This window comes from Armigeres subalbatus, chromosome 2, assembly GCF_024139115.2.
Source record: "Armigeres subalbatus isolate Guangzhou_Male chromosome 2, GZ_Asu_2, whole genome shotgun sequence".
Classification (NCBI taxonomy): domain Eukaryota; kingdom Metazoa; phylum Arthropoda; class Insecta; order Diptera; family Culicidae; genus Armigeres; species Armigeres subalbatus.
The window spans coordinates 108,105,000-108,123,028 of NC_085140.1; the positions used below are offsets into that span (position 1 = coordinate 108,105,000).

General features: G+C 38.4%; 1 protein-coding gene and 1 long non-coding RNA gene across 3 annotated transcripts; one reads left to right on the forward strand and one right to left on the reverse strand.

Moving 5' to 3' along the window:
* Positions 1-1,047: 1,047 nt before the first annotated feature.
* LOC134214906 (uncharacterized) lies at positions 1,048-1,914 on the reverse strand. Of its 2 annotated transcripts, none has more exons than XR_009979966.1 (3): positions 1,455-1,914; positions 1,248-1,398; positions 1,048-1,172 (listed from the first exon to the last, which is right to left on the reverse strand). It is a non-coding gene; the product is annotated as an uncharacterized LOC134214906 (long non-coding RNA). The 2 variants fall into 2 exon arrangements; XR_009979967.1 differs by having other exon boundaries at positions 1,067-1,172; positions 1,252-1,398.
* Positions 1,915-10,252: 8,338 nt separating this feature from the next.
* LOC134214907 (SAGA-associated factor 29) lies at positions 10,253-11,718 on the forward strand. Its single transcript, XM_062694183.1, has 2 exons — positions 10,253-10,440; positions 10,497-11,718. Exons 1-2 carry the CDS (start codon positions 10,402-10,404, stop codon positions 11,328-11,330), a joined length of 873 nt encoding a protein of 290 aa, XP_062550167.1. The 5' UTR covers positions 10,253-10,401; the 3' UTR covers positions 11,331-11,718.
* Positions 11,719-18,029: the final 6,311 nt, after the last annotated feature.

Consider the following 18,029-nt stretch of genomic DNA (forward strand, 5'->3'; position numbering starts at 1 on the left):
TATTTCTGGCTACTTATACATATTGAATGCAATGAATGAATAAATTACCCACTTTGAGCATTTTTATAGTGCACGGAACCGCGAAATAACTCTTTTAATGGTTCCTTTCACTCAAATCCGCCCTTGCGTGGAAGAAGCCATAAGTAAGGGAACGTCTACAAATTACGTAACGCTTAGAGGGGGGAGGGGGGTTGAGCGAAGTCAGAGTCTATTACAGGGTGTTCATTAAGTTCGAATACAAATGTTTGATCATTGTGTTTGTAAGCCCAATGTACACTCAGAATTTAGAATAACCCAGGATAGTATAAATTCCAATCATTTAAATCATTTGTCGCATCAAAACATAGCGTAGTATTAAAAGTAAACTATCGAATATTGAAAGTTATACTAAGGCTGATTTGTGCTTGAATATTTAAAACTGTATTAGTCATAATTGCTCTGAAAAAAAAGTGACGCTTTCTGTTCCGAAAATGTAAAAACCATCATCTTTAGATGATCATGTTTAGATAAAATTCGAAATGAAATTTAATCTCTAGCGCATGGTGAATCAAATATAATTGCAAACGAAGGTAAGTTTTTGGATATAATTTAGCCAATAAGTACACGGAGAAAAAAAATTGGTAAAAACAACCAAACTTTAGTTTGCTTCAACCAACTTTTCAGGTTGATTTATGCCTAAACAAATATCCAGTTTGATTTACCCATACAAGATAGTTGAAACAAACTAAAACCACACTTTGATATTTTGTCACAGCTCTAGGCAAATTCAACAAACATTTAGTTGAAACAACCAAAATGTTGGTTGATTCGATTTGACAGATGTTTAAACAAACTAAATCGATGGTTGTTTTTAACTGAAATCTTAGCTTGAAACAAACAAATTTTGGCTTGAAATAACGAACATTTTTGTTTGAACTTACCAATTTGTTTGTTTGTTGTACCCAAAGAAAGCCCGTACTACCGCTCACCCCACCCACTACCCATTCCCTTCAAAATATATATTTTTTTGAAATAAAATACTGAATTGTGCATTTTTTTAAATTGTATTCGAAACCTAAGTTACTTTGACCATGGTTCTTACGTATTCATCTTGACTTCGGCAACATCAAACTGGAATCACCGCACGCAATCGTATATACGCTGCCTTCACTACTCGACCGGCCAGACAGCACCTGAATTTGTAGATCCGACAAAAAAAATGCGTTATATTTGGACTAAATTTAAACACATTTTCATAGTTATTATACAAACCTCATCATTTATGCAGTCATCCATGCAAGCGTATCCCGTTTCGGTGTTCTGGCTTGATAACAAAACCGAGAAAAACTGAAGACATAAGTATCCGTCTGATGGTGTCGATAAGTTTTACCGGGCACTTGATTTCCGCGCTCTTGAGTCCTTGTGAAAATTACGCGTATTATTTGGCTAAATACAATCAAATTACATACTCATACCTTTTGCACCAGTTCGGAACTATTCTGCCGACCAAAATTTAGAAAAATTAACTCGCGGATATAAAAACTGTAATTACGTTAACGATTGTAATCAACACAATGTTGGAGAACGTGAAGCGCGAAGCTGCATGTTAACTGACAGCAGGTACAAACAAACTATTTTTTAGGTTTGTTTTAAGCTAGTTCTAAGGTTGGTATACGTACAAATAAAAAATTAGTTTGTTTTAACCAATCATTACGTTGATTCAACCCAAAACTACAATTTAAATTATTTATGATTGTATTGCTGGTATCGAACTGAATTTTGTTTGAATCAAACTAATGTCTGTTAGAAGAAAACTGGTTTCTTAGTTTGAAACAAACAATATTTATTTTAAAACAAGGTTATTATGGAAATTGAAACCAAGTCTAGAAAAACTTTGTATTGACCATGTTCGTACACTGGAATCAATCCTATGTCGACTTTAGAATAACCAAAATTTTGATGATGATGATGATGATACTACCATCTATTGTAGCAAGGCACCTGCCGATAGCACTGGCCATATATTTTAGAATAACCAAAATTTTAGGTTGAAAATCAAACATATTTTTGGTTGTTTCAAACTGGCAGCATTTCTGTCCGTGTAGCCAACGATAAACATTGAAAATCTTCCTTTTATAGAACAACGACGGAACGAAATCGGAATTGGTCTGAGATCTCAGGTAATGGTGGCAGACCCCAGGCTTGTCGGACAGAGGCGAAAATGAAAAGCAAACAGGAAAGATTTTCCATAATGTACGGTTCTAAAGCCGGTGCGCCAACCTCAATGCAGGTGGTTCACGGAGAGACGGGATTGGTGTACGACAAGTTTGACAAGCGGTGTTTGAGGTACACTGGACACTTAAGACCGGATTTAATCCCGGGGCAGACAATTTGGAAGGATGGTTTTGATACCCACGGCCCACGGCCGCCGAATTCCCCCCAAAATCTGACCATGGATTTACGCATGTGTTACTACGGTTACGTCAGTTGGGTTGAGTTTTTTTCTGCCGAAAAATTCCATTAGGAAAGACGACGGAGGTGACGGTTGTTGCGATCATCGGTCCACCGAGACATTATGCCATGAATGTGAAAGTATCTTGAAGCAGAAAAAACATCTCTGGCTCTGGTTGCTTGGAAAATTCGTCGATGAAAATCGTGCCTAGAGAATCTGCATCCAGTAAACCGAAATTGTTTTATGAATTAGCTACGTGCAGGTGGATTTTATGTGGACACCAGAAACAAATTGACTTATGTGCCTTTTCCTTTAGAATTATATATGTCCGAGTATATGGCTTTATTACCTTCTGCTGTTTAATAAATAAAATATAATAGTTGTAACTTGAATGTTATTTGAAGAAATTTAATTAAGTTTTTTGTTTATCATTTCTGACAGATCAAAAACAAAACCAAAATCATTAAATCGCCAGTATTCTATTCCGTTATATAGGCAAGTTATACTATGCGCAAATAATTTAAAGTTATACTATCGCAGTATAAGCCAAGCTTAAACTAACTCGGGGTCAACCAGGCGAATAGCCAGTTAGTATGACTTTGAATCTATTTAGTATAAATTTATTTCAGAGTGTACATATTCTGTATTAGTATTGGTGTCAGCATGGAATGAATCGCCCACTTTGAGCGTGCTTATAGCGGCACACTGGGAGTAACTTTCTGAATTCAGTATGGCGAATGGCATCTAAGGTTCGATTTCTCAAAATTAAGAACCTTCAGCGAAAAAAATATTTGGTAGGCGTAGTAGCCGACACCTTCCTACATAACCTGTACCAAATAGTTTTTCATGGAAAGTTTCTAATGAATTATTGGCAGTGACTGATTTGCTACCCACCGCTTCCACATCCAGGCGCTATCGTATATGCGCAAATAGCCAGCATGAGTTAACCGCCAGAAATTCGTATGGCGAAGGACATCTAACGGCCGATGCCCACGTAGCGTTGAAAAAACGCAGGTATGCATCGGTGCGGCGACGCTGCGTTACAGCTTTTTCGCGATGCACACATGCGTCCTTTTAACGCCGTGTGCACGCAGCGTTGAAAATACGCTTCGTGGGCATCGGGCCTACACTACTAAAAATCCACACATATTTATTGGCAAAAATCCATAGATTTAACTTATGATGTATATCAGCGCACACATAGTCATTCTCCACGCGAACTACTAATAAAATATATATCCAAATAAATTTTATGTGTGGTCTCAAATTAGCAATTATTTAATTTATGTGTAGTTCTATATCGATTATATTAGGGTGGAGCTATTGCAAAAATTTATAACGGCGACACATATATCTTATATAGATATTTTTGGCAGTGTAAGATTTTACTTAAATTTACTCTTAACCGAACTAATTGGTTCACTATGGTTCACATCAAGTTCCAAGCATCCTTAACGGAACTTTAAAGTTCACTTTTACGCTCCCACCATATACAAAATTACTTAAAATGAGAGCTGATTAAGCCAAAATAGCCCTTCTTATCCGAACTTCTGGTTGCTTGGGGTATGTGTGCCACACATTATGGATATGATTGGATTTTTGTCAGTGTATAGCGCCTGGATGCGACAGCGGCGGGTAGAAAATCAGCCACTGCCAATAATTCATTCCGAATAACGAGCTCGGAACACCAACACTCTCTATCCCTTACCACGAACCAACGCTGACTAACTCCCCTGGCTTTTTTCTCCGTTCTCTACTTTCCGTCTTTTTCGCTTTCTACCGTGTCCCTTCCTTCGGTTAGAAGGGTCGTGCCGCATGTATGAAGTGATCCCATCGAGATAGGTGCTCTTTATAGTAACCCCGGTGGAGGGGTCTTTTTATAGTATGTACGTTTTTCAATTTAACAGTTTTATCAAATTTTGCGTCCAACTAAGTTTTATTTAGCAAAATTCCTACCTTAGTGCCTTTAAATAATGTTTGGTCCTTATTTAGGATTATCTCCACATTGTGACGACTATTGCGCGGTAACAAATCTCTAACGGGTTACAGTCTCCAGAATCCATAAAGAATTCCCGACGGAATCTGTAAAGTACTCCCGTTAGAATCCCTAAAGGATTGTAATCCTTAAAGAATACCTGTCAGATTCCCATTCTTTTCGGAATCGCTAATGGATTCTCATTGGACTCGTTGAAGGATTCTCGTCGGAATCGCGACTGTTTTCCAGTCGGAATCGCTAACGGATTTCTGTCGGTAAAGCTAATGAATTATTGGCAGTGGCTGATTTGCTACTCGCCGCTTCCACTTCCAGGCGCTATCGTATATGCGCAAATAGCCAGCGTAAGTTAACCGCAAGAAATTTGTATGGCGAAAGACATCTAACGCGGGGTTTCTCAAAATTAGGAACTTTTCATGAAAAACTATTTGGTACCGGTTATGTAGGAAGGTGTCCGCTACTACCCGAATAAAAAATAAGATACAAAAACAGTATATCCTAATGTAACATTACCATTAAAAACAATAATTGCACAATAAATTGTAATGTAGACATAACCGTAGAATCACATTACAATGTACTGTAATGAACCATTCAATGAATCGTAATTGGATTTTTCGTTATAGACTATACGGGTGGTTAAGCATCGTAACAATACAAAATTCAGCTTTTTTTCATACATTTTTTTCCATACAACTATAGATTAAATTGTTTTTCTATGGTGTGAAAAATTTCAGGACGAAAGAAACAATGTGATTTATTTCACACATTTTACCCAGTGTAAAATGCGAGGTCGATAAAGTAGAAGTAAAAGTTGATTTCTCCTAGAATTCTTACATGTTTACATTTTGTTGTTTGTGCTTTTTTTTATAATCGTGATTCGAACTAAGAGTTTATTCGATTACCGGTGCCCCAGCTCACTGCTCCATTTAAGTTAGTTAGGAAACATCAAGTTCACACTGTATTAGTTTCGTGGATTTTTTTAAACGATGACAGTAATGATATTGGCGAGGTACGTAAGTTGAACGTAAAATAATGTACAATTTATTTTTAATTAGGAAATTATTTATCTCTCTCGCATTAGAAAATCGCGAAAAGAATCGTTTAGATATTCCCGTCAGTCTATCGCGATTCGGCGCATTAAGGAACCCTACCATAAAGGTAAGTTTTGGCTATCAGATAATCATCTATCAGTAAAAAAGATATTTTAGTTACTAGATAAAGATTGTCGCTGTCGTCGCTGTCCGAAACATCTTTTGCTGGCGAGGATAGGGGAGCTAAATGTCAAAGAAGGAAAATCCATACGATTTGACAGGTATGTACCACACATGTTTCGGACAGCAGAACAAAGGGAACCGAAGCGACAATCTTTATCTAGTAACTAAAATATCTTTTATCAGTAAGTATTTAGAATTACAAAAGAGTTTTCGTACTTTAGAATTGTTGTCATTGTTTTTGAGCGTACGTAGAAAAATAATGTTATAGGTAATTCATGGCATATGCTTATTAGGCATTTTTTAATGCCTAATCGTTATGTAACACAATTCTGTGATATGTACCAAGATATGTACTATGTAGAAAAATGCTCTGAACTTGCGGGAGAATTGACGACGTGGTTTGTTGAAGGTAATTACTTGTTGGCTTGTTGAAGAGCGATTACTTTGGATCTATGATGACTTGGAAAACGATTCCAGAGGTTGGGATTTTAGCTAATTAATTACATGCATGGTTCTAATACATGGATGAAATGTGTAATTCTGAAAATGCACAATTGTTTTCATGTTATCCTAATTCCTAAAAAAATGGTTTGAATAACCATATTATCATATTCAAAAGTTAACGCTATTGTTATAGTTAAAAGAAAATTATGAATCAAATGTGTTTGGTTAAGAATAAATGACACCCAGAATGAGCATGTGCTATTTCATGTGAAGATACTCAAAACGTTATACATATTTTTTTATCGATCACCCTTCATATGCGTCAGGTTCTTATCGTTTCGTCCGGTAACATATAGTCGATTCCCATGTGACGAACTCTAATATCCTATTCCGAAAATTTATTGCTGAGCAACTCTGATATCAATACATTAGGAATACATCAGTATTTATTGTAACCATCTATTGTACTGTTTATAAATTGTAAAACACAAAACATAATTTTGGTACTCATTTTTGAAACAACAAATGTACCATTCAATTTATTGTTTACGATAGAATGTATTGAACATCTGTTGTTTGTATGCTACGTTCTATGGTACATTTTTATACGGGTACGCCTACCAAATATTTTTTCGATGAAGGTGCTTAATTTTGAGAAATCGAACCTTAGATGCCTTTCGCCATACTGATTTCAGAAAGTTAACTCCTAGTGTGCCGCTGTAATTACGCTCAAAGCAGGCGATTCATTAATTCGCGTCGGAATCATAATACATACTATAATATAATCATTATCAAATCTAAATTTAATTTTATTGGCATATCGGTCTCGATGCTGCTCGTATAGAGGAAGGGAGCAGCGTGTGTGAGAAAGCAGATGGGAAAGAAACGGAGTCTGAATGTAACAGTGACTTTCATTCACTGCCCGAGCCATCCCCAGAAAGGATGTACGGCAAAGACGGACGCTTCGATAATTTAATTATTCTCAAATGGCCCTCGCATACTTCAACACCTTTCAAACCATTATTTACACTTGTCGCTGCCTAGCGATAACATTCAGACTCCGTTTCTTTCCCATCTGCTTTCTCACACACGCTGCTCCCTTCCTCTATACGAGCAGCATCGAGACCGATATGCCAATAAAATTAAATTTAAACTGATCACGGTCGTACAGCTACTGTCCATTATCAAATCGTTTGTCAGATATGGCCAGTGCTATCGGCAGGCCTTGCTACAATAGATGGTAGTATCATCATCATCATCATCAATACCGGCTAACATTTAAGTAAGATACATTTTGCCTTATGAATAATTTTCAGTCATTCCATAGCCTTTTAGGCTCGATGCCCATGTAGCGTCATTTCAACGCAGAGTGTACGTGGCGTCAAAAAGACGCAGGTGTGCACCGGGAAAAAGTGGTAACGCAGCGTCACCACGCCGATGCACACCAGCGTTATTTTAACGCTGCGTGCACGTGGCGTTGAAAACCCGGCTACGTGGGCATCGGCCCTTAAGCTATTAAGGGCCGATGCCCACGTAGTGTTTTTTCAACTCTGCGTGCACGTGGCGTTGAAAAAACGCAGGTGTGCATCGGTGCGGCGACGCTGCGTTATCGCTTTTTCCCGATGCACACATGCGTCCTTTTAACGTCGTATGCACGCAGCGTTGAAAAGACGCTTCGTGGGCATTGGGCCTAAGGGCCGATGCCCACGTAGCGTTTTTTCAAGCTGCGTGCACTCTGCGTCCACGCAAGGTACCCGGCATCAAATGTAGCCGTGCACGGTCGTGCACACGTTCACGTGTGCATTACTCCATTTGATGTTGGGTACCTTGCGTGAACGCGGCGTGCACGCAGCATAAAAAACGCTACGTGGACATCGGCCCTAAGACATCGGTCTTTATCATATGATATACACTGCCAAAAATATCTATATAAGATATATGTGTCGCCGTTATAAATTTTTGCAATAGCTTCACCCTAATATAATCGATACAGAACCACACATAAAATAAATAATTGCTAATTCGAGACCACATATAAAGTTTATTTGGATATATATTTTATTAGTAGTTCGCGTGGAGAATGGTTATGTGTGCGCTGATATACATCATAAGTTAAATCTATGGATTTTTGCCAATAAATATGTGTGGATTTTTAGTAGTGTAGGGTATGATTCACACATCATATTGCAGATCCAGTTGAAAACCGAACTGACCTCTCGCGACAATCGCCTTTTCTCCCATTTCCGGATGTCGCAACTGCATCCCGAGTAGTGCGTATCTATGCCATAGCCGTGCGCCATCATGCGCAGCACTCACCCCTTTCGCCATACTGATTTCCGAATGTTATTGTCGGCGTAGCACCAAATTAGAATTCGGGACTTCCGAACCGAACTTTCGTCCGAAGTTTTATCGAAGTTTGTATGACGAAAGACATCTAACGCATGTTTTCTCAATAGCAAATACTTTTCACGAAAATCTATTTGGTACAAGTTATGAAGGAAGGTGTCTGCTGCTACTTCTTCTTCTTCTTCTTCTTCATTGGCATTACATCCCCACACTGGGACATTGCCGCCCCGCAGCTTAGTGTTCATCATTAAGCACTTCCACTGTTATTAACTGCGAGGTTTCTAAGCCAAGGTACCATTTTTGCATTTGTATATCATGAGGCTAACACGATGATACTTTTATGCCCAGGGAAGTCGAGGCAATTTCCAATCCGAAAATTGTCTAGACCGGCACCGGGAATCGAACCCAGCCACTCTCAGCATGGTCTTGCTTTGTAGCCGCGCATCTTACCACACGTGCTGCTTACCAGAGGTGCTGCTACTACGCGTACCAAATATTTTTCGATTAAGGTGATTATTTTCGAGATATTAAACCTTACATGCCTTTCACCATACTGAGTTCCGAAAGTTAACTCACAGTGTACCGCTGTAAACACATTCAAAGTAGGCGATTCATTGATGCGTTGTTTATTTTAAAGTGAACCAAGCGCACTACTTCTGAAAATGGATATTGTGCATTTAGACCAAAACTGTTAGTATGACGCTGATGAACTGGCAGCAAGGCCCACTTCCGACGAGATTCACACGGTAAAATAAAATAAATATGCAGCACTGCACGGAATTATCTGTCACAAAATCGAGCTTGTTTTGTCGCTGACAACGTCGCTGGCACCAAATTGAAGTTCGGAAGTCGATTTCCACACTTCCGAACGCTCTTCCGACGATGTGTTGGTAACAAACTCAAATTTTGTTCTGACGTTCATGATGTCGGAAGTAAGTTCGGAAGTAAAACGTCGGAAGTCGGAATACAATTTAGTGCTGGCGACACAATAAGTTGCCTGCATCTGGAGAAAAATCCTACTTCGGTATAAAAAGCGTACTAACTTTGTTCCGGATAGACAATGGACTAAACCACGATGACGTCACGCGACGATTTTCGGTAAGAAGAAAACAACCGCTGCGGGCAATGTTTACAAAAAATGAACCTCGACATGAACATCCGGTGAACTAAAATGCTCCGAGTTCACTGAAATATTCATCGGCCCGCAGCGGATGTCACTTTTCCGACCGATAAGAAGAAGAATCGTGGAAAAAGAAGACGCTCGTGGTTAAGTCCATAAGGCTTTCAGCGATCGTGTACGTACACGCACGTTTCACTTACACTTTTACTCGGTTTGTTTGCAACCACGAGCAGCTGTCACGGCAAAATCAAATGGGATTGTTTGCAACCACGAACCTGCGTTCGTGTTGGTGAGAAATGTCGGCGAGACCCTAACACTGTTAGATGACTTTACCCATTAATGGGTACTGTGTTATTGTTGATATTATTCCCACCGTGAAAAATTCACCCATTTTCTTGAAAAAGTGCCACTACCCATTTTAATGAGTAGTGACGCTTTTTGAAGAAAATGGGTGAATTTTTCACGGTGGGAATAATATCAACAATAACACAGTACCCATTAATGGGTAAAGTCATCTAACCGTGAATACTACAAGTGTGCCGCTGTAAGCACGCTCAAAGTAGGCGATTCATTAAACTTTATTTTGAGAGATTTCGAGGTGTTTGAACTTCATTTTGGGTCGATGTTTCTAACTGTGCAAGTACCGCTGCAAAAATGTTTATAACAGTTTTAAACGGTGGATCCAAACCGTCAACAAACCGTTGACATTTGGGACGTTTGGAACATTAAAATTTGAGCATCAACATTTTGTTTACCTTAATATTTACCTAGTACGCCACCTTTCAGCGCAAATATTTACCCATAGAATATAAGTAACTTGTTGCAAATACATTGAATTTATTCGTGGAAAATGCCGTTAACTGCGGAGCAAGCGATGCTTCAAGTACAGGTAAGCATATATGGTATAGACTTAGTAATATTATTGAATCAATCTCGTATATCCAGGAACGGCTTCGTTCCCTGAAATCCTTGATAGTGGAAATTGAAACGGAGCGTAAGAGGAATGAGCCAAACATCGCCAACACGATTCGGCTGGCCAAGATGTCTAGTGAAGAAAAATCAGCCGCGGTGAACCATAAATTAAAAGCTTTGTACAAAACAGGGCTCCATGATGCAATCCAGGAGGAAAATTTAATACGACAGGCACTGGCTAAAATCCAAGATATCAGAAATATTCGTAACGAACGCAGAATCCAAGCGAGGAATGCTGGCAATAAGGAAACAATTCGTAGAGGTGCACTCATGAAGATGTTACAAATTTCAGCTCAAACGTTACCGTTGTTTGTAAGCAAACCAGGGGAAAAGATTCCTCACTTGTGCGGATGCATATCGGCTGATAATAGCTATGTCGCTAAACCTGGTGATATGGTAGCCGCATTAGTAAAAGGCTTGGAGGATGAAGAGAATTGGATTTTGGCCGAAGTGGTCCAATACATTTCCTCGACAAACAAATACGAGGTGGATGACATAGATGAGGAGCAAAAGGACCGACACATCCTGAGCAAGCGTCGTATTGTACCGCTGCCACTGATGAGGGCTAATCCGGAAACCGATGGTCAGGCGCTCTTTCCGAAGGGTACAACCGTAATGGCTTTGTACCCTCAAACCACTTGCTTCTACAAGGCAGTCATCAATCAACTGCCTCAAACAGCCAACGAAGAATATGAAGTGCTGTTTGAGGATCCAACCTATGCCGATGGTTATTCTCCGCCATTATTCGTTGCCCAGAGATACGTCATTGCTATCAAGCAGAACAAGAAAGTCGGAGCCAACTCCTGACAGTCTCAGCAGACAGCGGCCAACACAACAGCTACAAGTTCTACAACGTCTATGGCAGGAACGACACTCGGTCCGGCACCGGGGGGCGCTGCTTGTAATTCTATTTCAGCTACTGGGGGAAACATCTCATTGACATCTGGTAGTTTTATGCAATCGAAAGAGGACAACTTGATGGATGCATTCATGATGGACGATCAGTTTTAATATGTGTAAATATTCATAAAAGGCCAGACGTATAGGCATTCAGATCTGTGTGTTTTAATCGTAGAATCAAATCAACCAATCGCATTCTTATCGGAACAATTAACATAAACTACCATAATATTCTTATAACCAATCATAACTTTCCATATTGAGCCTCAATAAAGCATATTCACGTGTGATGAAATGTGTCTCAGTCGATTGAAACGCGTTTAGAGAAATTGAAGCTGCGGTGAACAACTGTTTTTAAAGCGTGGCCAACCATTTTTAATATGAATCTTGACTTGCTGAAAAATCGGATCCTTACTTTGATAGCCTTGAGCATTTCGAAATTTACTGGTTTCCAAGCAAACTGTCGTTGATTTCCTATTCCAAATTGATGGCTGCGATGACGTATTCCTCTTCAGGCTTTTGATGGTTTGAAATGAGTCTATGAAATGTAAATTGATATAACCATAGCCTACCAACCTACCAACATTAATCATTTGAGGAGATTGACAGTAGATATGACCGATAGGTGGAGTGGAGTGGTTCTGAACTTTTTTTTTATCGAAAAAAAATTCTTCTAAACATTTTGTCTTTGGGGGAGGGGGGTATGTCCAAAACCACCCCCGTGGCTACGCCACTGAGATGGAAGATAGCTATTTAAACATGGAGGATCCGCTAGTGCTCAGTGGTGCTCTCCAAGGAGTTGACGGATCATCTCGGTAATTTCGCATCAACTGGAGGTAGCGAATCTAACGCGTGACCACAGATAGGATAGGGAAGCTACAACCTATAATAGGTTGAAAAAATGAAGTCATGAGTCACAATAGACCATTCTTTTCTTTAAAATTTTAAACATTCGAATTTCAGAATATGTAGGTATTTCCAATTAGAAGTGGAGAATTATTTAGACTTGCCAGGTATGCCTCAGATTGAAAAGTTCAAAATAGTAAGGTCGATTCGATGCAATTGAATAAATGAATCGAAAACAGCTAAATGATAGCAATCTGAATTTTATGATTCAGCATAAAAGTGAATATTTTTGCTTTTCTCGTACAACATAGTTGTACCGAAAGGCTATATAATCACTCCAAAAACGAATTTTTGATAGAAGGCCCGGAGACCCATAGTGTTATACATCAATCGACCCAGCTCTACGAATTGAGGTGATGTCGGTATGTGTGTATATGTGCACACATTTTGTAGACAAACTTTTGTGAAATTTGTGATGTCCGAATTACTCGCAACAGGTCCTATTGTTTGCTATTAAAATGTGTCAAAACACTATTTCTTATGCGCAAAACACGTCAAAAAACACTTAATAGTTAATATTTTTTGCACTAGAAAGACACCAACGCCGCTAGGTGAATTAATAGAAGGAATATTGAAATTAAATTTGTTTCTGAGAAATTGTGTAGAGTAGCCAAGGAAAAAGTTCACAGTACTATTGAATAGAAAAATACCGAACTTATAACATGCATTGTACTTAAAGAACACTGACCTATTGAAATTACAGTTTAACTAGACTTTACCCTGACTGACCAAACGACGTTCCTGAAAATTTTCAAATTTTCAAATGGATTATTATGTGAGCTGGTTCCAGGCATTGCAATTTATCCCATCATTCGATCTTCTGAGCAAAGATACTGATGATATGCTGGGATATCGATCTTAGTTATCTATCTGCTCAGTAAACAAAGTGCAATGTTCGCCAAGGAGAAAAGTTTTTTCACTGCTCTTGTTGTAGCAACACCTTTGCAACGTCAACAAACTCCAAACCGCGCTGGCTATCAGGATCATCATCAAATGCTCAAATGATAATATCTTAGCAGAGTGCTCTTTGATTAGGGATAATATCTTTGCACAAGCTATGATGATACCCTGTGCTCAGATGATATTAGTGCTGTCCAATGAGCAGCTCGAAGTACCTCGTGTTGTTCCCGTCCTGCTCGTTCTTTTTTGTCAACAAATGGGCATGAGCAGGACAGGGAGAAACTTCGAGCTACTTCAGGCTCTCAATGTAATGCCTGGCTGATTCCCACAGTCCGGTGTTTATTTGGTCAAAGTAGACTAGTTCTTCCGGCATAATCACTTGTCAATTTTCAAAAAACCTTCTCCGATCATAGCCATCTTATGGAGCAAGAAAAAGAGTTAAATTTCGAGAAATTCAATTATGGGAAGTGTAAGGGTTTTGGCCACCTTAGTGCCTAATTTGGCCAACCCTGAAAAATGCTGTTTTTTCCAAAAAATTGTCGATCAATTTCAACAGCGAAGAAAGATAAGGGATAATATCTCTGTTAGAGCTAATAAAACCCTCGAAATTTGCTTTACTTTTGGAGTTATACGAGAAACTGGTTAAATTAGGAACATGGTTAAAATTGGTACAGTTACCCGTATAGATATATTTCGCCATGCTGATCAAGGATGTTATCGATCATTTAGTAATCTGCATTTTATCATTAAGTAGTTTGACAATAACACATTCCTGAGGCTAAATTTTAAAATGTGCTGTATGGTGAACTTCTAGTGCGAAGGTTTTTTCTACAACTCTGTCTAACAGTTCGTTTTTTGAATTTCACTAATAACGGAGCACTAATAGTAGTAGTAACTTATACTAAACGATTGCAATGTTGATATCATTTAGTAAGAGTTACTGCGCCTTAACTCTGTTGATAGTGGAATTCAAACATCGACCTGTTAAGCAGAGTTGTAGAAAACACCTTCGCACTAGAAGTTCACCATACAGCACATTTTAAAAATTAGCCTCAGGAATGTGTTATTGTCAAACTACTAAATGATAAAACGCAGATTGCTAAATGATCGATAACATCCTTAAAATCAGCATCAAGATTTGAAAAATCAACTCCTAGTTTGCCGCGTTAGATATCTTTACCCATACAAATTTCTGGTGATTAACTTCATGCTGCTATGGGAAGATTACATTAATTACGTAACGCAAAAATTTGCCCTTTTTGAACCCCCTCCCAATTTCACAATTTTTGTATGAATCATTCAAATGGAATGATTTTGTATGGAATGCCCACCCTCTCCCCTTCTAAGCGTTACGTAATTTATGGATACTCGTTATGCTGGTGTGTATACGCATATTGACTTCTCCAAAGCCAGAATCACCAACACTAAGGTCACTGTGTAGGATGTGTAAAATAAAAGTGGGTGGTAATCCAGTTGCAGCAACTATCACAAACATTTTGAGAGGAATACTGCGGAATCACGCACACTTCTATTAATTTGGAGAAGTCAATACGGTAGGGGTGGTTCAAAAATGACGTCAAAGTTTTCGGTGGTAGGGGGAGGTGGTCTATAATTTTGTGTCAGTACATAATATACTAATAGTAGGTATACAAAAAAAACGTAACAGAAAGGGCCTCTCCCTTGTTCAGAAGTATTGGACGTCATATTAGATCGCCCCTTAACGACTGGATGCAGTGGTGAGCAGGGATGCCAGACATACAGACATGTCTGTATTTATACAGACATTTGTTCTTGCATACAGACATCATACAGATTACAGACATTATACAGACTTTTGAGTGAAGTTACAGACTTTTACAGACATTCAGTTTTCGGAAACTTTGGGCTTTCCAACAGATTACTGTTGGGCTTTCCAATTAAACTATTTTGGGTTTTCAAACAATATCGTTATGGATATTTTGTACGATCGATCAATTCGATCAATCGATATCATTTTGGAATTCCCAGCGGAGCCATTTAGGCTTCTGAACGGGATCCCTTTTTGGTTTCAAACAGAATCCTTTTAGAATTCCAAACGGAAAGATTCTTTGATTTCTTTCGGAAGCATAGAAAGATTCCATTCAGAAGTCCAAGATTAATCCAATCCAAAGTTCCATTAGGGTGCACAAAAGATATCCGTTCGTACGAATTTCCGTACAAAATTATGTAAACTTCCGAACGTAATCCTTTTGGCGATACTAATCGATCTTTTCGAGTTTTCTGAATCGAACAGAATCACTCTGCAGACTAAATTTTATCTCCATCTGTTCAGTAATTGATATAGGTTCAGCAATTCATTGAATTGCTGGAATACAGCATTTTGTTTGACTGTTTACTGAAATACAGTCAAACAAAATACTGAAAAACAGTCAGCAATTTTATTTCCGCTGTCATTCACTTGAATTAACTGAAAACCAGCAATCAATATATATGTATACAGAAAACCAGTAAAATGATTTACTGAAACCAAACCAGCATTTAGATTATTTATTGGAAACCAGCACTCCGATCATCCTGTCAAACTGAATTCAAAACGATTTTATTAGTTACCCAAAGGTTTTTTTTTTTCTCGTGGTTAGTTGCTTGAAATTGAGCTGGACACTTCGCAAAACGAAGAGCATCCTAAACAAAAAACATGTTTACATCGGCTGTGCTTAAAGTTATGGTTAATTGCGTTGCGATTTAAAATTTATAAGGAAAAAGTTTGAGTAAAATTTTATACATAGCGTTTGACTGTTTTGATATTTTTTCTTCTATCATTCCCAGGTGGTGTTTCAAAACCAATTTCGCTAGAATTGGGCCAAAGGATAAATTTCTTGTATATCAAAGGAAGTTATGGCCATATTTGCAATGTTTGATGTTAAAAAAAACCTCTGGCTGTGCCATAAAAACCTGTCCGGCGGTCTCCTAAATGTGAAGTAAAAAGCGTCTCGAAATAAAATAAAAATGCCAACTTCTTTTTTGTAATACCATTTTTACTCCAAGTGTGCGTTGGTCCTCCACAAGCATTGTCCGGTTATCGTGTCCACGGAGAACTACCGTCACCAGTTGAATAGGGAGTCTGGTTGGTACGGCGGCGAACAACCTTGATTTTGTCGCCATTGATACAAGCTCGTGGTGAATGGACGTTGTCTTCTCTTGAGCCTACTTCGTCTTCAACGTGTTTATGACTAGTCCGATCTGCTTTGCTTCCCTCGTCAGTCTAATGTAGGATTCTTCCATCTTTTCAAAGTTATAATTATGAAAGTAGTTCATGGAGAACTGTAGTCCAGTGTAGTTAATCCATACTCACACTACATTGGATTCGCCGACCAATGTGCAGAATGCAGATTTCCGTTAGGGATCGTACACATATTGCGTAAGCACTTATGGGGGGAGGGGCGGTCTGTCGTTTTCTTACGCACTATGTAAATAAAAATCATTTGTATGAGGGGGGGTCGAAAATCCCATAAAAATTGCTTACGTAATTAGTGTACGACCCCTTACCATTTTTTAAAACAATGACATGTCTTATGCCTTGCGTTTATTTTTTCCATAATGTCATAGAAAATTGTGCACAGAACAGAATCAAACCGACCACAAGAAAGTTTGCATACAATAGAAACGTTTTTTTATCACCACAATTTTTTGTATGGACGTGGCCGACGCTATTGTTAATTTCAAATATTATTCATTATTCAGTTTGTATTATGAAATTGGCTAATTAGTTACATTATCGTTTGATTACCATTCTTGAGTTTGTTTCAATTTTGTTTATACTACAATCTCCGAGTTATGAATAATATCGCAAAAATGTCAATTATGATGCACGTGCATCACTTAAACACACTCCACATACTTTGTTGTACATTTTCTAAGTATTTAGCTTCAATCATGCAAACAAAAAAATTGAAATTTTGTATGAAATTTTTTTCCCGTTTTTGGCAACATCCCCATTAGACTGGCCCAGGAAACAAAAAGTTGTCTAACTCCACGGGGCACCCCCCAGGATTGTGTCTTTGGGTGAGAAAATCAATCTCTGAAAATTTCAGCTCAATCGCTTGTTGCATAAGCTGGCGCATTTGATTTGAAGTTTGTATGGGGATTTCAGCCAAAATGTATAGGAAAATACACCTCCGTCACTCATTCGATCTGGAAATTGGTTCTGATTGCTCGATTGACCTCAGAATTGCAAAAACGGCAGTTGGTATGCTACAGAACAATTTCAAAGAACATTGTATGATGATTAAATGAATTTTTATATGGGTTTCGGCTGATGCGATTCGATCAAAAAACGCAAAAATACACAAATCAGCTCCTAATAATTCAGCCGAAAATTATATAAAAGTTTATTTAATCATCATGTAATGTTCTGTGAAATTGTTCTGTAGCATACCAACTGCCGTTTTTGCAATTCTGAGGTCAATCGAGCAATCTGAACCAATTTCCAGATCGAATGAGTGACGGAGGTGTATTTTCCTATACATTTTGGCTGAAATCCCCATACAAACTTCAAATCAAATGCGCCAGCTTATGCAACAAGTGATTGAGCTGAAATTTTCAGAGATTGATTTTCTCACCCAAAGACGCAATTCTGGGGGGTGCCCCGTGGAATTCGACAACATTTTTTTCTCACCATAGTAATCTGGGCCAGTCTAATCCCCATTTTGGCAACATTAAAATCCGGTCGTGTTGCCAAAATCGGGAAGGGACTGTAGTATGTATTGATAGAAAAAAAAATATTTTGAATACTGGAATAATGGAAATATGAACTGCTGGAAA

Bases quoted from the DNA above. Each gene is read 5' to 3' on its own strand.
- LOC134214907 (XM_062694183.1), top strand. From the start codon at position 10,402: ATGCCGTTAACTGCGGAGCAAGCGATGCTTCAAGTACAG. The intron at 10,441-10,496 runs GTAAGCATATAT...TCGTATATCCAG, and splicing joins AAGCGATGCTTCAAGTACAG to GAACGGCTTCGTTCCCTGAA.